Here is a 27331-nt window from a genome sequence, read left to right as displayed (position 1 = left end):
ACCACGGAGAGCCAAAAACAAAAAGAAATATTCAAACATGGAATAAGCTGCACAGCCAGTAGTGAGGTTAGGCCTTCACAAGTGGAGTTTGAAGATTTAGATTAGAAAGAAATTCTCTGTAGCAGGTTTTAGTAGAACGCTAGAGGCATTTTATTTCTGTGTAAAACAGCTGAAGTTCACAGTCACGTGTTGTGAAATGTGCTTAAATATTCTTATGTGTATTAAATCTCTTAATATCCAACAAGTGATAACAAACATTCAGGCTTAGAGGCAGGGTTTCTATATTTCTAACAACAAAGCACAAAAACATTTAACAGAAAAACTGTAATGTCAAACACAGTGCATGAGCCTTCAGTTTGTTTTGTTACCTGTGGCTAATTCAGTGAAACGGTCTATTCAAAGAAAAACAATTTGAGTGTTGAACCAACAGAGGTAAAATTATGGAACACGCTTTATATTTACACACATACATTCACAAAAGCCGCATATGGAATATGGATCAGTATGTTGCCTGTACTTTAGCAGGCAGACTCAAGCAGCCAAGAATTGAACAACCAAACATCTAATGAGTAAATGACCTGCTCTACCTGATCCACAGCCACCCAAGGTAACAGCTATAGGTGACAAGTGGTATTTCTGCCATTTGCAGAATGTGACACATAATAATCGGTTTAGTTGAGTTCTCAATTTTTAGGCCAGATTTACTGACATTGGTGTCACTGATTCTGTGTTTCGTGGTAGTACTTTGTCTGTGCCATTTGGTTTGGATTGTGGAGCTTTTACTGACCAAATGTCAGGATGTTTTGCCAGGTTAAAAAAAAAAAAAATAAATAGCCAGCGACTTCAAGGGACCTGAAAACTAGATTTAACAGATTTTTTTCAATAATAGATTTTAGTGAATATTAATAGTAATTTTAATTTTCTCAGTTCTTAGTACAACTGATCAACTTAACTTTTAAGCCAGATACCCAAATAAAAACATTTATATATATATTTATATTTTTATAAAGGTATTGCTTTGGTCACTCTTATTTCTTTCCTAATATCAGCACAAGCAAATAATGTGCATGTGATGGACCGAGTTGAAAAACAGGAGGAGCCCAGGAATTATTAGAAAAATATAGTTTCCATTTATTTAACCCCCAAAAATTCTATTTACAAGACTAATAAATGTTGAGCTCGTAAAAGAGGTCAAAGAAACAAAACTGAACTCAGGCACAGACTGCAACCTTAACAAACCAAATGACTGCCCAAACATACATAATTGACCTAAACATGAAATGACATACAAGGGTATATATAATGGCTGATCAGACCATTGTGACACATGAGGGGTAACAAACAAAACACAATCATAAATCACAAACGATGCAGTACAATCTAGTTTGTTAATAAACTAAACACTAAAGAAGAAAATCAAAAACCCCATTAAACCCTAAACTCAAATATTTAATTAAATACAAATACTTTGTTTTTAAAGTAAAGAAAACACACATTCCCCCCTTCAGCAGGAAGTGGTGGTGTGGTCCAATTATCTTCCTTTGTATTTAATGGTTTCAAACCCTGGCTGCCATCTTTTGTCCAGCAACTCCCAGGGATGATGGCAGGTAAGAAATAAAAAGACAAAGGTTAGTCAGAAGCATGAATGAGGAGATGAACCATAAGAAACTAAGCTTTTCATCCAATTGGTTCACCCCAACGCGAAGCTTCATGAAGCTTCATTTGCTCTAGCAGGACACCTACTGGACGTAAAAATAATAGCTGGCATGAATTTGAAGAGTGTGGCATTTTGCACACAGCCTGTAAATGTCAACAACAAAAGGAGTGTGTAAAACATGTATATTGTAGTGATGGCAGTATACTGTGTATATTTATATGGCAGTATGGAAAATGATTATTTGGAAATGCTTGAAATGGAAATGATCATTTACTGTGAGGTGAGGTGTGGTTGGGTGTGGACAGTAGTTGTGCTTTTGTAACGTTGAGGTATGGACAGCTACACCTAGGCTTACCTAGTCCTCCCACATTTTATTCTGTAAAAACTAAATTTCACTGCTTTTATGACCTTTTAGTGGGGAGAACATAGCTAGGATTTAATGATTTAACAAATCTTATATGAATCCTTTGTCCTCCACAATGCTAAATGGCTGGGAGTCCTCAATCACCATGCTGACCAGGTCTTCATCTATTTGAGATTGTTCTCCTGAGGAAAGACAATAAAGAAAGCACAAATATAAATATCACTACACGTAACTTATTACAGTGTATGAATATTGTTATATCATTTAGTAACATTACTGCATGCTATATTATCATGTGCATTTGATGGCTCACCTGGTCTTGCTCCACAATCGGTGTTCCCCCTTATTCTCATGCAAAGCTCTGTAGTGCCTAAGCATGGATGAGGTGTTGTTGTTATATCCCAGCTCCCTGGCACATAGCAAACACTTCACCTTGTACAAAAGTCAAGACAGCTTAACATAAATTGTATTGCACCATCAGTATTATGAAAATACATCTTCTGTAGAAATTTACATACCTTGTTGGGAGGAATAAGATCAAAATGTTCCCACACAGGGGAGGACATCCTCCTCTTCTTAGCTGGCTCCATTCTCTCCTGACTTTCTCTCCTCACTCTCATAAACCTCCAAACTGTCTCCAAACTCTCACTAACCGCAACTCTCCATCAAACACCCACATTTTTGAATGAAGTCTGAGGGGTTTATATCGCTGTCATATCTCGCGGCAAAGTTCGAACCACTTCATGAACCAGTCACGTGGTACAGCCGGGCAGCGAGGCTTCGGACGTCATCATTTTCAGCTCCTCCCATAAATGAAGCAAGCCTCGATACGCGCTTCGCGGAAACGCCCCCTCCATTACTCGACACACGCTCCGAAGCCTCGATACAGAACGTCCCATCACTATTAGTCAGAAAGCAAAGAAATGAAGTAGTATGAATACATAAGTAAACTAAATGTGTGCGCTTACAAATAGAACAAATGTATCCAAACCAATCAACGAAATTATTGGCAACTAAAATGTATTACTATGTTCAAATGAAGAATGAAAATACAAAAGTTACCGACTTTAGAGTGTGGCCACGGGTTTGGCCATCACAGTGCATTTACCCTCATAATTATTTTATTCTTAAATAAAATGATCTTCTAGTGGAAATATGGACTAGAGTTACATTTACGTTCTTCCTAACCACTCAAAGTGCTTTAAAAAGGTTTCTATGAGCCTTGTTACTTGTCCAAAACAGAGTGGACAGGATTTACTGAAAGCAAGAGAGGGGTTAAATTCAATAGATAAGCTTGAGTGGAGAACTTCCTCATATAGATCTATAGCACTTATTGATCGTCCTCTCTACAGAGCAGTTGGTTTGCAGTCATTATCGTACCAATTAAGAGTCCATGCACATGGGAGTGAAGAGAATTAAGTCAAAAATGTCATGGATGAGACATGGAGTGGGGCTCAAATGCTTGTAACACTTTCACACATTGTGGACCTACTGGGCTAAATGAGCTTTCTGACAAGAAAAGTGTGTAAAGTGTAAAGTGTGCATGTTAGTCCCCATAGGGAAATAGTTCCTCTGCATTTAACCCATTCACCCAGTGAAGCAGTGGGCAGCCACCAGAACATTACCAGCATGCTTAAGAGAGACTTTCAGGCCTGACTGATCCCGCTGGTTGCATCTGCAAAGACAAAGGGGAATGTGAAGTAGCGTTTAGGAGGGAAAAAGGAGCTTGCTTGTCAAGGAAAAGAACTCTTTGCTTTGTTTGTTCTTCTAGAATGTATTCTATTCACATGATTCTCTAAACTGTACTCTTGTGGTTTGCACCTTAAGGACAACACTGTTGAATTTCAGATATAAATGTTATATCTTATTGTGAGATATGGTGCAAAACTAGGTGCATGGCTACTCGGTGTTTTATTGTAACTTTTGTTTTTCTTTGTTAGTTTTTTGTTTCTTACAATAATACAGAGAAAACCCCAACTATCAGATGACACCGGAGCAAGCACCTGGCGACAGTGGGGAGGAAAAACAACTTTTTAACAGGAAGAAACCTCCAGCAGAACCAGGCTCAGGGAGGGGGAGCCATCTGCCATGATGAGTCATGTGGGTCTGAGGAGAGAGGACAACAGACACACTGTGAAGGAAAACCAGAGATTAATAATTAATAATAACTGTTTATTAAATGCAATGTGGTGTATAAACAGAATAAAAAGAGGCAAGTGAAGAAGAAACACTCACTGCATCATGGGAAGCCCCCCAGCAACCTATTGCAGCTTTAGGATGGCTTAGTGTCACCTGATCCAGCCTGAACTATATGCTTTAGCAAAAAGCAAAGCTTTTTATCGTGAAAAGTAGAGATGGTGTCTGTCTTGTTAGATTCTAATATTATTTTATGCCATGTTATACCCCGAAATAACGATTGTGAATTATTATGTAGTTTTAGTTTGCATTATTCTCCTGAATTAGAAGAAGCTGATAACTATTGCATTAGTTAAACTGATTTGCATTACATTAAATTGCTGACTTGTTGTGAATGAATGATATTGTTTTATGATGCATTATACTGCTGAGTTATAAGAAATACTGTTCGCAGAAGGTTATTGTCTAATTTGTCTGAGTAGAAGAGAACAGAGTGTGCTGGAGTTTTCTGCCCCATCTCAGCAGGAGCAGATAAACGGGGAGCCAAGGTCGTAGCTTAGGCGCTGTGTGAGAGAGAGCATGTGAATGTTTAGGCTTTGTATGATAAGGTGGAGGCACCAGAGGCTATAAAAGTTTGAGCAATGCTCCACCATTTTGAGATTTTGAGGCTGTCTGCATCAGTGTCCATCTCCCACGCGTGTGATCATTAAAATCATCGTTTGACTCAACCCGGCCGGACCAGTGTTGTTATTGTGGTTTTTCTCTTGTTTCCATCCCCAATTTTGAACTCGTAACAGTCTCTTAAAACCAAACTGGTACCACAGAAGAGGGCCTGAAAGCTGAAGGCTCTGCCTCCCATTCTACTTAGAGGGATTGAAAATTTTAATCTTGATTTAACAGAGAACCAGTGAAGAGAAACCAATATGGGATAAATATGCTCTCTCTTTCCAGTTTGTCAACATTCTCACTGCAGCATTTTGAGTGTAATTTAAGGCTTTTCAGAGAGTTTTTAGTGCATTTGCATAATAATGAATGGTGGTACAGCCTTGCATTAATAAATGCCTGAATTAGTTTTTCAGCGTGACTCTGTGACAGGCTAGGGGAGAAATCCAGTCCACAGATTTTTCAATTCAGCAGAGATGGAACTCAAAAGGATTTCCTCTGAAAGACGTCCCACATAGGAACTGCCAGTAGCTTGTGGTTCAGGGTCTTTTGGTGACAATGAAGATTTGGTGGAGTAAGATCTTCAAGTTTGTTCACTGATCAGAGCAACTTCAATGTGGAATGTCACTTTTATAAACACCTAATACTTTGAACTTGATTTGTAAAACAATGTGCCAAAAAAGAGCCTAGATGTAGACTAGCATTGATGAAGGACTCTTGGTTTGGGGTAGATTTGTTTTCTAATAAGGCTCATTGTGGATAATGTTGCACAGAAATAAAATGAACAATCCACATTTCACATTTTTATATTAAGGAGGATTTTGTGAAAGCAGAGCGATATTACATATTACTGAAATATAATTAATTTGACAGATATCAGTTGTCAAACCCCACCACTTATTTATTATGCCGTGTGCCTTTTGTGTCCAGCTTGAATTACTCTGTTGAACTCACACTGAGGTGAGTAAGATAAATGTAACACAATGCCACTGAAACATAAGAAGTGAAAAATACAATCAAACATTAGTTGTCAGTGCAAAGTGTGAAATCCATAAAAAATCAAATGTAATGAGTCTGCTGCATTATGACACAGCTTTGAGAGAATATAATAAATAAATAAAGATGTAACACTTTATGCAGGTTTTTGATTAATTTTCTTTTTTTCTTTGCTTGAAGTGAAACAAACGACTGCCTGGAAGGTAAGAAATTAATCTTGAAGGAAGTGTTTTTTTTTCCAGGTGTAGGAATTGGAATGTAGTTGATTGTAATGTGTGCTAATTAATTTCTCAGTCACCTCTCAAATATAAATCTCTATATGTGTAAATAAACTTTACACATAAATCAAGGACATTTGTGTTTGGTTTGTAAAAAATCTTTAACAAAATCCTATCAATACTGTGCAGTGTGCAAAAATTGCAAAAACAAGACAAGACGATACAGACACAAGACAGTGCAATGGAAATGTGCAAAACACTGAGTACTGTGCAAAAAGTAGCTTGGTGTCTGAAGGTGTGTGTGAGATACTACAGATAAGTTCTTGGTAGTGACGTATATGAAGGTGTGCGTGTGTGTCATTCCAGTCACTGAATGACTGGAACTCATTTCTCCAGCTTACTCGCCCGTCTCTCTGTTGTCTCTTTATCATTCACACAGAGTCAATGAAAGCTGTATAAACATCTTTGCACTCAACCCTTCTCTGTTCGCTGAGCAAACACAGTAGCCAATAGCTTACTCTGTGTGCACTTGATGGAGAATGTAGGTTTGTTTGGGGAAGCTAACATACCTTAGATCCTTCCACAAATATTACCTGTGATAATGCATTGCTAAAAGGGCAAGGCAATTACTGACCACAGAGTGTGCGCGCGTGTGTGTAGGTGTCTACCCAGGAGGATATGTTTACACTGCCAGTGACCCTTATCACTAAGTTCCAACTTAATCTACGAAATGAGACATATTGGAAAAAAGGATAGAAGCTGATTTTATGACAGCATTAAAGACAAAGAATGAAACTGAAATGACCTGGAAAATTACATTGTCCTGAAGGAATGTACAGGCAGACTTCAAGATATTGACACAAACAGAAAGTGCCCATTGTATGGTGGGTGTAATATTGAGCTAGCGTATAATATCTTTGGCCAGTATTGATTAGCAAGTTAACATTAAAGGTGTGGGGCTAGTTATTTGCTAATCAATCCTAATTAAAGAAGCTATAATAAATATTTTATATTACTAGTCGATTACAATGATATGTGTGGAGGGGCGTGGTTTGTGGCGCGGCTGCGGGGGAGGTGGACACACCTGAGCTTGATCAGCTCATCACACCTCCCCTATTAAACGTGCTGGGACCTAAGAAGCTTTGTTGTTGTATATGTGTGGCTGGCAGCTGAAAAGCTGCAGCCGAGGGTTTAAGGAGCAGCAACTGGGAATAAAAAGTGCTGAAAGAATGCAAATATATGATTGTGTTCGTCATTCTTTCCACAATATGTTAAAATTCTCTTACAATAACAAGCAGAGTTTGTCACTACTTCTAGAAAATTCCACTTTTCTCTTTTCAGTGCAGCCGATTTTTCTCAGCTTACTGCGGTCATTTACACAGATGGTTGGATACATTTTTTTGCCCAACTACACCAGAGCATGGCATAGCTTGTTAAAATTGTACAGGTCTCAATAAAATAAGAAATGTGTCCCAGAGCAACAAGCATAAACATAAGGTCCAATAGTACAGTCTATGACAGTGATTAACTTAAAAAAAGTGCTTCCAAGTTTAATAGCCAAAGAACATTTTGGAGTTTTGTGCTTTGTTGCTGATTATTTCTTCAGTAGACCCAAGTGTTGAGACAATGACGTCTGGAAAAAGCAAAGATGCTGAAAGGCAGGAAGCAGACTGACCAAGTTTACTGATAAAATCCAAAGGCAAGATAATCTAAAATGTCCAAAGAAAACAAAGACTAATGAAACAATTAAAAGAGACAAAAAGACAATAAACAACTTTTAACATAATAAGCAATAAAGACTGGCTGGAGGGGAAATTCTCATTTTCATAATATTAACTTTGCAAATTAAAAAAAAATACACTTACAGATAACCACTAAGTTTTAATGTGGTGACAGAGTCTGAACAACTTGGAAATGAAAAGAGTCTAACCACTGGTGTGTTCAGGTGAATCATCTTGAGCATAATCACATGTTTACTCTTTTTAACCAGAAGACAAGAGACAGCAAAGGCTTAGAGGAAAAACCTCAGCTTACCATCAATGTCAAAACAAATGACACCAGAGGAGTCGTGTGTGTCACAGTGCGTAGCCTTAAGTTCCTGACCAACGTCACTGTGTGATCACTTGCACTGATTCTCACAGCACAAGATGAGGCAGTCCTTGTGAATCCCGACACAGTGTAGCAATATTTTAATGTGTCAGTCTGGTGTGGCAGCACCTGCTCTACATAAGTCAGTCACAATGCCCTGACATGCAAGCACATACACACATGTTGCTTTCACAAACCTCTAATAGACCCCTGGTGACTAATAATTACAGATCTCTTTAGTCACATATAATGCATGTATACGCTTTCATTATTGTTTATTTTGACCTGTATTAACTTAAATTTAACAGTATGGCTCTGTCCTGGGACCATCCTGCCCTTCCATGGATATATGTTAACAAAAAGCACATGTAAACTAAAGAAAAACTTTTTTCATCAGAAATGATTTTTGCAAAAAACATGATAGCAGCTTTGCCATCAGAAGTCAGTATTGCCTTCTTTGCCTAGACATCACGACTTGGTGAAAGTTTGACCAATCGTGAAGACTTAATATTGCAGTTTTTTTCCTGTTTGTTTCAATTACAAATTATTGATGATTTAAAAATGCTAAAATATTCATTGGATTCATTGGTCAACTAGGACATACCTCAAGTACTTATGATCTTTTACATCTGATGTGTGTTTGAAAATGTGTCGTATTACTTTTTTGATGAACTTTGATTCATCTATCAAGAGAATATCATTCCAAAAAGTCTGGTCTTCGGAATCAGAATCAGTTTTATTGACCAAGTACATGTACACATATGAGGAATTGCACCGTGTGAAGCTCCAGAAGCTCTTTCCTTGTATTTTCATTGGCAAACTGTTGTCTTGCTCTAATGTTCTTTTTGGAGATCTTTCCGACAAATAATATATTCACACAGTCATTCTGAAATTAGATACATGCACTTCAATGACAGAATTACCTGTTGAAATTGATCAGATTTAGGTTTGTTAACTTCTTTTGACCCTTCGGGTGCTGGCAGCCTTTCGATTTAAAAAACACATTTTTTGGTCCAATAAAATTTTGTATTTCACATCATTTGGAGCTTTGATTACATACTTCATCAGTTGTAAAACTTGGCAATACAGCTTCACACACTTCTATTCAAGAGGCTTTATTAGTAATTTTACAGGGATCTACTTATTTGATACCATGACTGTAAGATGCCCTGCTAATCATGTGGGGTAACCATATAATGGAAGTTAATGGAAGCATATAAAATCTATTCATAAGGAAACAACAAGCTGAACAAAGAGCATGTGAGTCTGTCTGTGTCAGTGTATCTCTGTCTGATCGCATCAATAGCAGTCTTCTAAAGGTTAGAATCGCTACAAACGAGGAAGATGAGTGGCAGGAAACATTTAAACAGCGCTGATAAAACACAGTGCTGTCCAAGTTGATGTACATAACTCAGCCCCCCAACACACACACACACACACACACACACACACACATACATACACACACACACACACACACACACACATATTGAAAATGAAATTTCGAAATACTTTTAAAAATTTTTTACAGCCTTTTCTGCTGTTTCGAGCCAATAGGTGCTACAAATACAGATGTTTTAGGATTGTTGTGAAGCACACACACACAGATAGACACATACAGACACACACAAAGAGACCCACACAGATACAGAATTGCATTTAAAGCGAGTCTGATTGATATTCAGGAGCCTTTCAGTGTTTCTTTAAGCCTGTATCTCTGCTCTGTCGAGACGATGACAGGCAGACTTTACTGATAAGCAGCTGTATCAGCACCAGGAACAACACATCAGTCTAACGCAACTGCTGTGGTGAGCTTGTGTGTGTGTGTTTCTCGCTTAGGGACAGATTTACTGATTTAAGTGGGGCAAACAAGTATGAGGCTGTATTCCCAAAAACACACTGATAGAAGTGATGGGAAGTTCTGAGTGTAATGTGCTAATAGAGCAGTAAAGTAAACACAGAAGCAGCTAGTTGAGTTTAGATAATGGCCAACATGCTACCAAGATCAGTGCAGATTAGCAGGTGAAAAATGAACCCACTTGATGACTTTTTCAGCAACATTACATGTGAGGCTGCAGGTATTCATGACAGTCAATAAATAACAAATAATTGTTAGATTCAGGCATTAATCTGATTGCTTCACATGCGCCCTGTAAATTTTTACATTTTGACAGATATTTCAATGTGTTATATGTAACAGATCTGAAAATAGCAAGCTCTGCATGTGCTTCTGATAATAGGTGCAATTTGCAGTATGTATGATTTATTTAAATACTCTTCAGTGAAACCTTTGCATGTTGTGTTCTCCTAAAATATACAATGAGCCTAGCTGCAAAGACAACAATCTTTCATCTGTAAAATTGATGTTGCACCTCTTCGGGGCGACCGTGGCTCAGGGGGTTGGGAAGCCGGTTCGATCCCCAGCTCTTTCTGTCTCGGTCGTTGTGTCCTTGGGCAAGACACTTCACCTACTGCCTACTGGTGTTGGCCAGAGGGGCCGGTGGCGCGATATGGCAGCCTCGCTTCTGTCAGTCTGCCCCAGGGCATCTGTGGCTACAACTGGAGCTGCCTCCACCAGTGTGTGAATGAATAGTGGAATTGTAAAAGTGCTTTGAGGGCCCCAAAAAGCGCTATATAAATGCAATCCATTATTATTTATTAAATGATGACAGTAGGTTTATGAATTTTCAGCTCAGTTCAGTTTTATTTATATTCCAAATTACAACAACAGCCGCCTCAAAGCACTTTCGATTGTACAGCAAAGATCCTACAAAAGCACTAAAAGTCTGTCAAAAGATTTTTAACATATATAAGTTTATTTACTACTGTTTACTATAAGCTCATATTGATGTGTTCATATATTTCACAACACATGTTGTACTTTTTCACTTTTGTGCACACTGACATTTTAACTCTGTATGTTGATGAAGGCCAGAGACAGCGACCTAACCACAAGAGATTAAATCTCTAACAGCAGTTCCCGAAATTAGACTACACTCATATGACCCACACACACACATACACACACTCAGTCACAGGAAGTTTTTAACAGAACATGTATTAAAGGAATATGAAGGTATTTGCATACGCGATGTGTCCTATAAATAAAGAGCTATCGCCTGCATTCGGGGTGAGTGTCTCCTGAGAGCCGCTCACCCGTGCACGTTGCTATTTTAACAGAACTTGTCTGAGTGTCATTATTTCACCTGAATAATGTCTTGTTAATAAATAAAGTTAACCACGGACAAAGTCAAAAACAGGTTTGGGGCCAGCACATGTGGGCCTTAGCTGCTTGTGTAATTTTAAGTGACTGTGATTGTCTGATGTGTATCTGTGCCTCACACTGCTTCATTCTCCTCAAATGGCCTGTTTCACGGCCATTAGAGTGTATTCAAATTATAAATCTTAATGCTGTGTTGGAAACATTTCTACCTCTTTATTTAATATAACTAAAGATAATATGATCGTGGAGAGTAATGAGCTCAAGTTTCATAGCAATCTTATTATGGCCGTTGTGTTTTTCTTCTCACCATGCAGTAAATGTATTTCATTCCACTGCTAACTTCATCATCTGTTGCTGTTCATTAAAAACATGATATGATCACTATCTCATACCAGCTTTTAATATCAGCGTCTGAACAATAAGCAACACATTGTCATGATTAAATGAACTATAAAGTATATATAATAAAACCAAAAGAAAGCATTAACTGCTTTTTAATACAATGCACATTCATTCCACTCAGTCAAGGTTTTCATTAGATGTTAAACTGAAAGAGGTTATTTGTGATTTATTCAAATAGTTGTTTCAAACTTGTGCTTGTTGAAATCTCTAGAAGGGGCCTGCATACATGTATTTTTCTTTTTTGGGCCAGTAATTACACTTCAAAGGCCTAAAAATTCATATCTTTAAATAAATTCCAATTTCCTAGGATTTATTTAAATCCTGTCTAATAAATGATTTTAGACAAGCCACATAGTGCTTTTTTGAGAATGAATGCAGATATCTGATTAATATTCATGCTGGTTGTAATAAAAGATTATTTCACCTTTATTAATGCAGCAGACAGTGTTTGGCACACTAACAGAGTTTTGTTTGCTTTCCAGTTGTTAGAACACCCACCAATGTTCCTCCTCAGTGCGTGGTAGGACCACAATGTGGCAATTCCATTTTATTTCTCTGGTCTAAGTCCAACATGTTGCCATGGATATGTGTCCCAGCCACTGGGGACGCATGTCGAAGCTCACTTTCGTGGTTGATTCCAGCAGGTGGCTATGACTTGTGCTAATCGAGACTGCTTCATCCGAGACATACCTCGCACTGGGTGAATTAGCAAAAAAGGAAATGCAAAGGTATTTTGAGATCAATCTAATAAATAATTATTATTTTTGCTTCTTTTGTAGTTGCATGAGATTTATTAACTTTGTGTTCTTTTTGAGCATTTAGTCCCTTCAGCCTCAGTATTACAGGCCTAGCTGGTCACCCTCTGCTCACTAGGAACAAATATTCCTAGCCCCTAATTCATTGCAAAGAAAGTGCTGCAATAAAACCTCCAGAAATAATTATTTATTTGATTTGATTTGCAAATGTTTTTGTCATGGGTATTGGGTTTCACCCCTGTATAATGCAGGGTACTCTCGTATTTTTTATGATGTGCCAGAAACGGCTTGATGGACGATCTCATGTAACTCCTCCCACTTAGTGCTGGATTGAAAAGTCCCAAGGGTCCTTACAGGTTGTGAGGGGGGATGTTGTCAGACATATCTGTACATACAAAAATAGAAAGGGGAAAATAGGTTAAGAAAGGCACATGGATTAAATAAACACTGGAAAGAAAAAGAAACCAAACAAGAAATGAGAGAAGGTTAAAGAAGTGGTCAAAAAGCCTCAGGGCTTTTGGTAGCCTTTCCTTCAATCAATAAAGCTCATTTGAGCCATTGATCCCCCTATTTCCTGCACACACACCTGCTACCCTCTATGAGAGAAGAGGCAGAAAAATGGCAATAACAACATTTTACAGACAATGACAGCAGTGCAGTTCAATATTTTTGATGGTGGTGGAGTAAAACAGAGTTAGTAGAAGAAAGAAAAAGGGATATTTCTGTGCTGGGACAGAGATAGTGAGATGAAATTGGGCATTGGTCCTATCCTTAAATAAGTATGCTGATCCCTTTTACTGTCACAACTGGAACCAAGAAGAATTGGTAATGGAATAGACTTGTTGTTGCGTGTTCTGTCTAGGAGACCCTTTGTGAATCTTAACTCATTAAATAAAAAAAATACTACATGGTTCCCTGATGAGAAGAATAGTACTTTTAAAGTGTTTACATTCAATCATTTTCATACGTGGCACTAAAATCAAAGATTAAACCCCACCAGAGCCATAGACCTACAATTATAACTGTGGCCCAATGATCAGGTATAGGAGAAGATGCTTGCCTTCAACTTCAACTTAGCTAAGCACAATTAGAGTGCCAGCAACACCAGCAGTTAGTGTGGGTCTTTCTCAATGACCAGGTTCACTTCATATTGTATAATAAATAACTTCAGCCTCCCTTCATCCGTCTGCTGAAATTAAATTCATCATTTCACTTAGTTGCCATTATGAACCAATTGTGTGTTACTAAAAATAATGACCATTATTCATCTTTATTTAGCAGAAAACACAAGCATTTCACATCCTCATCCTAGTGCATGAAAAACTCCCATTCCCCTTTATGAGGTGTCCCTTGGAGGCAGGCATAGCAATATTGCACTCTTGGATATAACACCCCACTTAAGCTGCCAGGTCTGCTGTAGGAGGCTTGAGGCAAGGCAGTGATATAAGTCACTGTAATTATAATATCAGCCAAGAGACCTTTGTATTTTGCACGCTGATAAGCTTTTTTTAAACTCACTAATTTGTTTCCCTTTTTTATGATTTGTATATTTCAGTTTTACTCGTTGATGTAATCACAAAACTCACTTGGTCAGATTTAGGTGTTAAATTTAATTTGATTACATATAGTTAAAGAGAAAAAACACGTTTCCTCAAACATTAAACATTTATGTTGTAATATGTCAAAAACATGCAGAGTGCATTGAAACGCGATGCTAAAGGGCATCACATTTCATTGCTGAGCATTTCTTGCACCCTCTGTATGTTATCCTCAGTCAGACATATTAATCTAGTAAAGTGTAACTTTGTGCATCAGGGAGGCAGGACAATATATGTCATGGAAGTTTTTTTTAACATATATTAAACACCTGATGAGCAGGCATTTAACTGAGTTTAACAGAGAGAGCAGCGCCCCGAGCTGTTGTCTCTGACGATGGGCGCGGCAGTCGCTGTCTTATACACAGAGTGAGAAACACAGAGACAAAGAACATTCCACAGCACTTACCCACTGCCACATATCATGTGGGGGCGAGAGAGTTACAACCTTGTTTTTCTCTTAACAGAGTCAGGCTCACCTACTCTACACTGCTGTATTGTGGTATTTCAAATAAATATTTTTGTATCAATTGAAGTGATAGTTTACATTTGATGACTGTTTCACAGCCATTTTATGGGGATATGCAAATTTGTGTTCAGATCTACAGGGAGTGCAGAATTATTAGGCAAATGAGTATTTTGTCCACATCATCCTCTTCATGCATGTTGTCTTACTCCAAGCTGTATAGGCTCGAAAGCCTACTACCAATTAAGCATATTAGGTGATGTGCATCTCTGTAATGAGAAGGGGTGTGGTCTAATGACATCAACACCCTATATCAGGTGTGCATAATTATTAGGCAACGTCCTTTCCTTTGGCAAAATGGGTCAAAAGAAGGACTTGACAGGCTCAGAAAAGTCAAAAATAGTGAGATATCTTGCAGAGGGATGCAGCAGTCTCAAAATTGCAAAGCTTCTGAAGCGTGATCATCGAACAATCAAGCGTTTCATTCAAAATAGTCAACAGGGTCGCAAGAAGCGTGTGGAAAAACCAAGGCGCAAAATAACTGCCCATGAACTGAGAAAAGTCAAGCGTGCAGCTGCCAAGATGCCACTTGCCACCAGTTTGGCCATATTTCAGAGCTGCAACATCACTGGAGTGCCCAAAAGCACAAGGTGTGCAATACTCAGAGACATGGCCAAGGTAAGAAAGGCTGAAAGACGACCACCACTGAACAAGACACACAAGCTGAAACGTCAAGACTGGGCCAAGAAATATCTCAAGACTGGTTTTTCTAAGGTTTTATGGACTGATGAAATGAGAGTGAGTCTTGATGGGCCAGATGGATGGGCCCGTGGCTGGATTGGTAAAGGGCAGAGAGCTCCAGTCCGACTCAGACGCCAGCAAGGTGGAGGTGGAGTACTGGTTTGGGCTGGTATCATCAAAGATGAGCTTGTGGGGCCTTTTCGGGTTGAGGATGGAGTCAAGCTCAACTCCCAGTCCTACTGCCAGTTTCTGGAAGACACCTTCTTCAAGCAGTGGTACAGGAAGAAGTCTGCATCCTTCAAGAAAAACATGATTTTCATGCAGGACAATGCTCCATCACACGCGTCCAAGTACTCCACAGCGTGGCTGGCAAGAAAGGGTATAAAAGAAGAAAAACTAATGACATGGCCTCCTTGTTCACCTGATCTGAACCCCATTGAGAACCTGTGGTCCATCATCAAATGTGAGATTTACAAGGAGGGAAAACAGTACACCTCTCTGAACAGTGTCTGGGAGGCTGTGGTTGCTGCTGCACGCAATGTTGATGGTGAACAGATCAAAACACTGACAGAATCCATGGATGGCAGGCTTTTGAGTGTCCTTGCAAAGAAAGGTGGCTATATTGGTCGCTGATTTGTTTTTGTTTTGTTTTTGAATGTCAGAAATGTATATTTGTGAATGTGGAGATGTTATATTGGTTTCACTGGTAAAAATAAATAATTGAAATGGGTATATATTTGTTTTTTGTTAAGTTGCCTAATAATTATGCACAGTAATAGTCACCTGCACACACAGATATCCCCCTAAAATAGCTAAAACTAAACACAAACTAAAAACTACTTCCAAAAACATTCAGCTTTGATATTAATGAGTGTTTTGGGTTCATTGAGAACATGGTTGTTGTTCAATAATAAAATTATTCCTCAAAAATACAACTTGCCTAATAATTCTGCACTCCCTGTAGAATGCTCTTTGCAAAAGAGGAAAAAGAAACTCTCCTAATAGATGCGTCACATCACTGCTGCACATTAAAGCATGAATAAATCATTTATATTAAAGCTACCTGAACATGCTAATAAAAATAGTATAGTAAGAATAGTAGGTTTTTGCTAGCTTGTGCTAATACTAAAAAGTTTTGGTTTTTCTGCTTTTTTAGGAGAGACTTCAATTTCTAAAACTTTATTTGTATTGCACAATTAAACCTACTATAGCTGACCGAAGTGCTTTATAGGTTCAGCTAGGAATAAAACAATGATAAAGGACAATAAAAACAATAAAATACACTAAAATAAAATAATATAAAATACAATAAAGCAGGCTGAGACTTAGATGTCTGTGCACATATTAAAAGTCAGGGAAAGCAGGTGAGATTTGAGGCCGGATGAAGGTCTGTTAATTATTATAAAGATGTGATTAGCCCTTTCAGCATGAATTATGACAACCTCAATCAGCCTCAATCAAGCATGAAAAAATTATTTTTGAACTTCATTTTTTAAACATGTATTTTTCAAATAGTACATGTTCACTTATGTGGACGACATCACCTTTGGAGTGGGTGACAGCGTATGGAGTGACACATCAGTGTCCAATGTAGTGGTTTATGTGCAAGTAATACCATCAACACTGACACAAACACAAGAAAACAGCCTTTGAATAGCTGTCCACTGTAGTGACCACTATGCGTGAAAGGGTTAAGCAGGCGTTTCCACAGGTCAGGTCCTAAAACTGGAAAAAGACCAGTTCCATATATCTTTTGTCCGGAGAACATTCAGAATCATCCGATTAGAAGAACTCAGTGTCCTTGATGAGTTGTGGATACTTAAAAGCACAGATAAATAAGGAGGGGTGAGTTCATTTAAAGCCTAAAAACAAGCAACATAATCTTAAAATCTGAAAGGAACTAGAAGCCAGCGGTAGAGGATGAAACTGGGGTGATGTGCTCTTGCAGTGGCATTTCAGACTAACTACTGAATAAACTACTGGGTTCTCCTGAACCCGATACTGAACACAACATATGAAATGCAGCTTTTTAGTCAACAGAGGTGTTTGTTTACATTTCTTCTACTACTGTGGAAAAAGTGTCAGTACATGATAATTCCACATTTGTCAAGTATGATGAATCAGTTGGCCACATGTCATAACAGTAATGCCATTTGGTGCACATCTTGAGCCAAGATGACTCACAATAAGAGTCCATCCACTTTTAGCATGGGAATCAAAAGCAAAACCAAAGCAGCATTTGGAAATTTTATATGAGCCTAAGTAAGGGTCAGAAACATGAAATGCTATGAAATGTAAACTAATTTGATTTTAAATTATCATTATAATTGTTTATGGAGAATAACTTTGCTGCTTGTGTTTACAAAATCATAAATTTCAGGAAGTATTATGACAGAAAATCCAGAGCTCTATAATATAAAATGTAACCAGCATTATTTCTGCTTTTAGCCTATTATGAGTGAGCAAGTCATGAAGTGTTTCCTCCAGGTTAAGCACATCTAATTTTTATTTAAGTCATCAGTCACATTTTGGCAGTTTGTAGTAGAGCACACACTGATGCTAGAGCTGGCTTGGGTACAAAATTGAGCCTGCAGGACAAAACTCTCGCTGGTGCTGCTTACACCAGTGCTACTGTAACATTAGTAGATTAATCAGAGAGGATCTACCTTTGAACAGTGCTGAGACATTAAAATGTAACAGCCCAAAGCTACACATTTTGTCACCTCACTTAGGATTTCGAATACAATTTTACTTATACTTTTTTTTGTTTCAGAATCAGAAATAAGTCAATTATTTACCTCAGGATATTTAATGCCATGTTCTTTTCTCTTTGATGAGATTTTATCACCAAGCTAATGTCTGAAAAAGCTACATGCTGGAGCTAACTGTAGCTGAGGTGGCGCTTGAGACTCCAGATATATGTTAAATGATAAATGATACACTTTCTTTTCCTGTGGGTAGGTTTGAATCCATACTGTAATATATACTTTAATATGCATTCATACTGTAATATGAGTAATATATGCTGCTGTATATAGCAGCATATATTACTCATACACATATATATGCATACACATGCATATGAAATATATGTGCTATATATTTTTTTAAGCTGAGCCAGCAGAAAAAAGGCATAAATGAATGTGCTCGCTGTACATTAACCCATCCAGTCAGTTTGTGATGACCTGTGATTAATAGGCTTCTCTTGTTTGTTCCATTCTCATACACATTACAGATATCTAATAAGGTTAAATCTGTTTGGGGCTTGTGGTAGCTGATATGATGCTAGTGCCGTGCTCCTGTGTCTTCAACTAAGTGTTTTGAGTTGTGATCTCTTTTTTAGTTACGAGTATTTTTAGTTTTGTGTTCTTGTTTTTACTTTTTGTAAGGATTCCTGTTTGAAGTCTTTTGGTGATTTTGGTGATTTCATGTCTCTGTTTACTCTCCCTTTGTCTTTGTCAAATTTGTAATTCTCAGGCTCAGTGCTAGTTTCCTTTTTAATTTTGATAGTCTCTTTTGCTGCATGCGTTATGCAGTGTTGGGGAGTAACAGAATACATGTACCGGCGTTACGTATTTAAAATACAAAATATGAGTAACTGTATTCCGTTACAGTTATCGTTTAAAAAGGTGGTATTTAGAATACAGTTACTTTGTTGAAATAAATAGATTACACGGCGCTCTTTTCCTGCTTCATATGTTAGGCTATGCCCTCTCTATTTTTGGTAATTCCATGTTGGTGGAAACCCAAACAAAACACACATTAAGAGGCTCTAATGCCTGGGCCTCAGTCTCGTGGCCCATGTCACCCCTACTTGCAGCCCACATGATGATGTGAAGAAATATTTTTCAGTGTACTCGGGCAGTGTACTCTGTGCTGCAGGGAGAATGGACTGCCATACCCGTGATGTGTGTGTGGGCGCGAGGAGGGAGAAAAAGGAGAGTGGAAAAGTATGAGTTGTCATCGAGCAGAAACAGGATCTGTTCGTGTTTTCCTCCAAAAACAATAAGTTCCGTTGCAGCAGCCTTTCAACGCCTCTCTCTGTCTCTTGCTAGCAAAATTGACCCAGACAACAAAGTAAAGCTAGTTTTCGGCTAAGAGCCCGACACGGAACCCGACGTATTAGCCAGAGGTCCCTTTACTACGGTTTGGAGCCGCGGACCTGTTTTATATACGTGGAATAGTTCTCTATACGAGATGTCTACACCCTAAAATACACAGCAATAGTACATTCATGTAGTTGTAAATAGCATGATAATATATTAAGTAATCCAACGTATTCAGAATACGTGACTCTCATTGAGTAACGTAACGGAATATATTACAAAATACATTTTGGCGCATGTATTCTGTAATCTGTAGTGGAATACATTTTAAAAGTAACCTTCCCAACACTGGCGTTATGTTCAGTTTTGTGTCCCATGTCATCGTTCTGACTTTGTTCACCTGTGCCTTGTTTTCCCCAGCTGTGTTCCAAAGTTTCACTTTGTTCTTTGTCATGTCCCTTCATGCTGTTTGCCTGCCAGTCTATCAGTCTGCTCCAGTTAATACTGCTGTTTTTTCAAAAGCTTGCTGATGCTAGCTAGTAAAACTACATTTTAAATGTATGTTTTTCTGAGGAGTCCTGCATTCTGGATCAGCTCTCCACCACCTGCACAGCACATCGTGACAGTGAGTTTATAATATAATATTAAATAACTGTGTTTCTTCCACTAACCTCTGACAGCTCACCTAGCAAATATCCCCCATTAGGTTTCATGCGGGGTCACTATGGACAGACCCACATGGCCCACAGTGGGCAGTCCACTGCCACAAGATGGCAGTACATTACAATATTGATGAAAATACTCTTTAAATAACACAAAATTGGTTTAAGAAGTCTCTCTTATCTGTATTTTGATGTTTATTTATTTGTTTTTGGCATTTTTTTTTCAGTTTGGAAGTTCTGTGGAACATTTCTTCGCACAGGACAATAACATCACAGGAGGAAATAACTGATGATGTGATAATTGTAACTCCCTTTGGGTAAAATGAACAGGTATCTGCCTTTTTGTTCTTACATATTTCGACTTATTGCTGTACCAGAGATGGGTTTTTACATTTTTTGGGGAATTCAGCCAAAGAACTGCAAGAAAATTCACACATGCACAAAGCAGATTATTGAGATGACTTGTGCATAGAGAGAAGTGTCTGCCAGTTTTAACAGCATCCTCCGGTGAGGGAGTCCTTCTCCAGGAGAAAGTGAGTTTGCCGCCTTATTGGACTGTAAAATCCATCATTATTATGACCTTATAACTGTCTGCAAGGAAAATGTGCAGACATTTCCTGCAAAAGTATATATGCGAGGGCAAAGTCTTGCTATTCATTGCAACCCTCATTGCACTGCAGCCATTTTCAACCCTTTGATTCTTTTCTTCTCACCTCCAAAAATAACTGTGACCCTGACATTAAAACCACATTTTGAGCCTCAAAAATGTCTTCAAACTAGTGGGGATGGGCATTTTGTCCCCATTAGGGACTGTTGGTCCCAACAAGTATAGTGGCATGCCAATTTCTGTCCTCACAAAGATGTCTAAACATGTACACACACATACATCTGTATTACTCCAATGGTAGAGAACAGCCTCACTCTGGATGACATCATTCTACATGCGTGAGCACATTTAGTTTTAGAAAGGCAAGAACTTACGCACATACAAACACTTAGACACAAATCTATGCATAGTCACAATCACGCACACCTACACACTATGAACCCCTGCAGGTCCCGTGAAGACATTTCTGGGAGGACATGAAAAATTAGAGGGAGAGAGACAAGTTTGTCACAACTGTTTGAAATCATTGATACAAGGAGAATGCAAGAGTTGTGACATAAACAATCTCATATATGTACTATTATTCTGTTTTTATGTACCTCCTCCACACCTGTAAACATATTATAGAAACAGTGTGATGAACCTTTCAATGCACAGAGTGCAAGTCACACTAACATGAAATGCTGATATTTTGTCTTTGGCTGAAAACAATAAAATGCTACTGTTAACTGATTTTAGCAAAATAAAATTTAAAGAAATAAAAGAAAAGAAAAGAAAATATATTTTGACCCCTCATCTTTGTCAAAATGGCCTAAATGGGGGAAAGTACTAATAAGGATGACCGCTCTTCTTGTTCAGTTTCGGTTAAATTGGTTTGTATGAATTGGAACCGAACTGTGTGACTTATTCCCTTTATCACCTTTCACATCTTTTCTGTTTCCTTCAGCACTCAGCATTATGTATGCTCTGCCTCAATGCTGCTGTTTACCACAGAAACATACAGCACAGTCACAGACATACCAACCACACACACACTAACATGCAGCCATACAAGACAGACAGATAAACACACAGTTTTGGTGTAAATTCTACTCTCCACCATGACCACACTGAGGTTCGTCACATGGAATTACGTGGAATTGATTCCAGAGAAAAGAGGCTCAAAATGACTAATCGGTTAAATGACTTACCAGCATATACTGTCTTTCTACAGGAGACTCATATGACCAAAACTCACCTCTCCATATTTCCTTCACACATTCTCAGCCCGCTACTCAAAACAAAGAGGTTTAGCCATATTAATTAACAGGAAAATGAACTGCACTGTCAGCAGCAGGTCCACAAGGCAGATTAATAATACTTTATCTATGTATTCAAAATATGGATCTGTGTATCACTAATATATGGACCAAATGTTGATGACCCCTCCTTTGTTTGTACCTTCTTTTTTCACTCTCAGTCCCATCCAACTTTATTTATAAAGCACTTTATAACAGCCAGCACAGGACCAAAGTACGGGAAATAAGTAAAGAACAATAGAGAAAACAAAACAGAGAAAATAAAAAATAAAAACAGTATAAAAAACACACAATGAACTAATAAAATAAAATAATCTTTAAAAAAACCCCACATCTCACAAGGTGTCAAAAGGCAGGGTGAAGACATGGGCTTTCCTTCAGATCACTCTAACACCACACTTATAATAGGAGGAAACTTCAACCTGTCTCAGTACAGCAGTGAGTCAAAGGATGTGGCTGCGAGTTTGGTCTTTGTGATGCTTGGCGTTCACATCACCCCACTCTCAGTATTACACCTTCTTACCACCAGTACACCACTCACACTGTCGCTCAGACTACTTTTTAGTTCCAGCTCCGTTATGAGGGATATTAAAAACACTCATTCTATCACTATCAGTGATCATACACTAGTATTTATCTGTCTGACACAGAAAAGAGTCACACCACTAATTAGGAGCTGGAGATTTAATACATCACTATTTAAAGAACAAGACTTCATTAATTATTTCAAAATGGAATGGGCAATACATTTAGATAATAATGACCTAGCAGGGACATCAACACATGTTCTATGGGAAACAGAAAAGGTAGTAATGAGGGGCAAAATATGAAAAACTTACTAACCAGTTAAAGCTAAATAAAAAAACAAAACAAGTATTTATTCTTTAAAGGATTCCACTGGGTTCCTTGCTCATGACCAACAACATATAAATATACAAATAAATATTTGAAAGATTTTTATGAAGCTTTAAACTCATCACAGATTAATCCTTCCGACGCTGACATTGCAGAATTTCTTAACAAGATAAAGCCCAAGCACCAGATGGTTTTACCAAGAGTTTTGGTCTATGCTAGCCGCTACCACTCAAATTCAGAGCGATCATTCTCTATGCCCAAACATGAACTCAACCCTCTTCTGGGTGGCTCTGCGAGTGGGGCATGGGGATCTGGTGCCTGGGTTCACCTGGTCTCTGGCTGGGTGCTTCCTTGCACTGGGCTGGTCTGCGCCCACTTTGTTGCCTTACTGCATAGGGCAGTTTGGCCCATGCTGGGAAGTCCAGTCTGCCTATAGAGAATTTACAGAGCTGATCTTGGAAAAGCAAAATGTGTTTGGCACAACAGCACAATCAGATCTTAATACTGATTGCAAAAGCTGCCAGAGAGGAGAGGATTAAAAAAAAGAAATAAAGAATTTTGAACTGTGGAAATTCAAATGTCAAATTTCATGTCTTCTGACATTCTGTCATTAAACGTCTCTGTTTGTCAGCAATGGGAGTTCATGTGCTCCCAGTGTGCATGTACTTTGTTTTGTTATGTTTGTTATGTGTTTGTATTAGATGCCAAGTGGTCTTTTACAAGAGTCAAATATGTGAAGAGCTGGAATGAGAGACCTATCTCACTACTGCTATGACCTGGTACGTATCTGTCGATCTGTGAGAGTCAGCTTCAATAAAACAGAGAAAAAGCTGTTTTTATACTCAGTAATCCATTAGTCTATGTAAGACCTTTCATCCACTTTGAAGATGTCCCTACAACAACCTTAAATATGTTGGATTGGTCTCTACAGCCTCTTTCGTCCAAGATTTGAAAAGTTTGCCCCATTTTGTGACATTTAATCAGGGTAAAAAGGCACCATTTGTAAAGCGTCATTTGCAGATCTTTTCACAGATACTTAATGAGGTCAATTCAGTATGGTTTGGTGAAGGACATAGTTATTCCTGAATTCTGTTTTTTTCTGTTTTTACAAAGGCTTGATTTAGTCCTCATAGTCATTCGTCTGGTTATTTCTTCTATCAAGGTTAAATTTAGCTCTACAGAGCTTTTTATTTTATTTTTTTATTTTTTTATTTTAGAATTATCAAGAGCACCATGCTTCAGGAAACACTTAAGGGTGCAGAAATAGATCTTAACCCTCGACCTGATCTATACCTCACTACAGATAATTGCAGAAGTCTTCAGGGAGTGCTTTGGACTTTGTGGATTGATTTTCATCCTGGCATGCAGTGCAATTGTTTGACCTTTCATACACAAATGTGTGTGTCTTTGTTGGCAATGTCAACAACTACAAGAATAATTAAACCAAAGAAGACCAAATTTTAGAATAGCACATCAAAGCATAAAGAAACTTTTCTTAAAGATTTCCTGATTTTTAATAAATTTGCAACATTCTGATAAAGTCTCATTGACTCATGTGGTACAATTGTTAATAATAGTAATCTAATAATGTTATCTTCTTATTTTGGTTATGTCTGGTAGGGTATTGGCGAAGATATTACCTTTTGTGCAGTTTTCCTAAAGCCCAAGTTAGTATCATGAAGTAAATTTAGTTATCTTATTTGCATTGGCAGCAGATCTTTAAGAAAAAAACAAATTAAAGGTATTATCATAGAAAAGAAAAAGTAAGGTTAGGATTTGGTTAAACTAATCCCTCAGAAACGGCCAATGTTTCTGTTCCCTTTCACTCTATTCTGTTCACCTTTTCTAATAATGCCTTTATTTCTTCTCTTCTCTATCATGACACCCTCAGGGTAGGACTCATAAAATGTTAAACTGCTCCTTTTGTTTGTCACCAGCTCCAGCACGCCGGCAAATAACTTCGCCCCAGGAAACCAAATGTCACTTGAACCTTTTAAGGGTAGTAATTCAGCCACCTTAGGGGAGTTAATGCCAGCTTTTAGGATTCTTCTTGTTCTCTTCCTCCATCTGTGTCTGCTGACTTCTTTTTACTCCTTCATTCTCCTCGTGTGAGTAGGCTGTTGGCACCATCATGTGGTCACAGTAGTCCTCAGCAAAAGCCAATTTTACATGATATTATTTTCCATTTGACACTTTATTTCATTTTTACAGTTGAAAAAACAAATTGCACATTGTTATAAAATAAAAAGTTGTCTTTATCTAATAATTGTAAACATTACTCATTGTAGAGTCTTTTTGTTGTGGAAGGCTGTATATAAATAAACTCATCAAAAATGTGCTTGTGTGTGTGTGTGTGTGTGTGTGTGTGTGTGTGTGTGTGTGTGTGTGTGTGTGTGTGTGTGTGTGTGTGTGTTTTGGGGGCACATATGCACTAGTCTCTTTGTTCTTCCTCTGTGTCGTCCTTTTTGATGGGAAACTCCAGCGATGTCCTGAAACGAATGGGTACCTGGCGTTCCTCTCCAGCTGTTTGCTTAGCCACAGGGGCATGGATACGCAGCTGTCCGTTATCCATCAGGGAACAGGAGAGGCCGGACAGATCCAGGTGAGGAGGCAGGTCGATCTTCTGGGCGAACCCTGCCTGAGAAGATGCAGAGGAGCAGAAGGACGCACAGGAGGATGAAGAAGAGCAGGACTGGCTCTCTTCTGCTCCGGCCTCCTTCATGGCCACGACCGCCAGACACCGGCCTTCCAGCTTGACAGTGATGTCACTGGGGGCATAACCGCGAGCATCTAGTGTCACCAGGAGATCACCGTTGTTTTCTTTAGCTGGCTGGACTTCCTTGTGGGTCTCTGTAGTGGAAAGCTCTCTCTGCTGCTCTTCATCATCACTCAGCCTGAAAGTGAATCAGTATTAGAAATAATTTCTCCATCATTGCTCCGGACCCACAAAGGCTGTTAACCTTTTTATAGTTGTGTTTGGGGTAGGGTTTGGATCCTGCTAAAACTTGCCTTATTTATTATTATTATCATCATTGTATCTTTTCTTTTCTTTACAGAATTTTCAATTTTTTATAAAACCCCAAATGTTTGAATGTCTAAACTGATCACTGACAATCCAAAAAAGCTTAAGCTTAAGATAGGAGTAGATCTTAGGTAGCATTCTACCCTTTTAATAGATTCTTTACCTGTTTAGAAAAGCCAAATGAAATATCTTTTAGTAGAAAATCTGATGCCAAAAATGTATAAGACTTCATTACCACTTTTAGCATTTTAGTATTTAGCATGTGGCTAAAACATGCCATAACTCTAGGCAGATCAGTGGTGATCTTATGGATGGTTAAGTTAAAACCAAATCTGTAGGTTTGAACAAACCCCAAATCAGGTATATCCACTAGTAAAATTGGGCTACTGTACATACCGCTTCAATGTGTTAGACATTAGGGGCATCTGGTTGAAGTTGAGCAGCTGGGGCCCATCATAGAGCTGGCTCAGGAGGCTGTCAGCTAGTTTGGCTCTCCGGTTAAAGAAGTCTCGCTGGAGAGAAGACAGGGCTTCAATATTGAGAGGCCACAGCACCTGTTCATGACTGAAGAAAGGGTCATCGCCAAACAAGCTGGTCAAGGCTGCGTGCTGGGACATGATGTCAGTGTTGTTTTGATTGCAGGTTCCTGCCTCTGACTAGATATCTTCAGGGTCCAGTGAGAACTGAAAGCCTCCTCAGTTTTTCCGTATTGACTCTTCTTTTAGTTTGGGAATCTACACGGCAGTCCTTTATATACCCCAGCTGCTCTGTCCCGGCCCTCCCACCGTGCTATTTAAGCTCTATGAGCTCAGTGCTGCTTGCTAACATGTGCCAGTGAAGTCAGGAATGCTCTGCCATTAATCAAAAAGCTAAAGACAACACATGGTCATAGCCTGTTTGGGTTTGTATGCACAAGGCCATGATACTGCTGGAGAAAATATGCTGATTTGTCATTCCTCATAAGTGACCAAGACTGGGACTTTGAAAGTGTGCTGTCTCACTGAGAGTATGTGGGATGAAGTAAATAATGACACAACACTTTTTAAAAGACTTTATTCACCTCCATGTTAAAAGCAAACACAAAATTCTAATATTTCTTTTTTACTATAACCAAAATGAATTTCTGCCTAGTAACTAAATTAACTTAAAGTTACTATTTTCTAAAAGCACTACAGTGTGCTGGATTTTGAACACTTGTTAAGGACATCAGAGTAAACTGAATAGCATGCCATTAGCTGCATTTAACTGACTTAGCTTGTAAATTACAGTTACACAGTCACACATTCAAACATTTAATGTTTGAATGTGTGACTGTGGACATATTTAATGTTTGAATGTGGCCAATAACACCAGCAAAGACCTTCACGTGGCTTGGCTGGCAGAGGTGATCAGTGAACAGACACCATAGGAACTTTGGATTCATGAATTGTGGTTGACAGAAAACATTCCTGCATAAACATTTTCTAAATTGTTCCTGAATATCAACAAAGCAAAACTTTAACTCCATTCTCTGCACCCAATGCTCACCTAAATCTAA

General features: G+C 38.4%; 1 protein-coding gene across 1 annotated transcript; it reads right to left on the bottom strand.

The window, feature by feature from the left end:
• Positions 1 to 24017: 24017 nt before the first annotated feature.
• Positions 24018 to 26547, bottom strand: hspb9 (heat shock protein, alpha-crystallin-related, 9). Its single transcript, XM_005949940.3, has 2 exons — positions 26191 to 26547; positions 24018 to 25666 (listed from the first exon to the last, which is right to left on the bottom strand). The coding sequence occupies exons 1-2, from the start codon at positions 26409 to 26411 to the stop codon at positions 25204 to 25206; spliced, it is 684 nt and encodes a 227-aa protein (XP_005950002.1). The 5' UTR covers positions 26412 to 26547; the 3' UTR covers positions 24018 to 25203.
• Positions 26548 to 27331: the final 784 nt, after the last annotated feature.

The sequence above is a fragment of the Haplochromis burtoni genome, unplaced genomic scaffold (assembly GCF_018398535.1).
Source record: "Haplochromis burtoni strain Fernald_Lab_line unplaced genomic scaffold, NCSU_Asbu1 Contig_702, whole genome shotgun sequence".
Lineage (NCBI taxonomy): Eukaryota > Metazoa > Chordata > Actinopteri > Cichliformes > Cichlidae > Haplochromis > Haplochromis burtoni.
The sequence above is the reverse complement of the archived record's forward strand: the minus strand, read 5'-3'. Positions and strand labels throughout refer to the sequence as shown.

What these genes read in the sequence shown, in the direction of transcription:
- hspb9 (XM_005949940.3), bottom strand. Translation starts at nt 26,411, where the DNA reads ATGTCCCAGCACGCAGCCTTGACCAGCTTGTTTGGCGATGACCCTTTC. An exon ending in ATGTCTAACACATTGAAGCG is followed by an intron (nt 25,667 to 26,190) that starts GTATGTACAGTA and finishes ATTCACTTTCAG; the next exon opens with GCTGAGTGATGATGAAGAGC.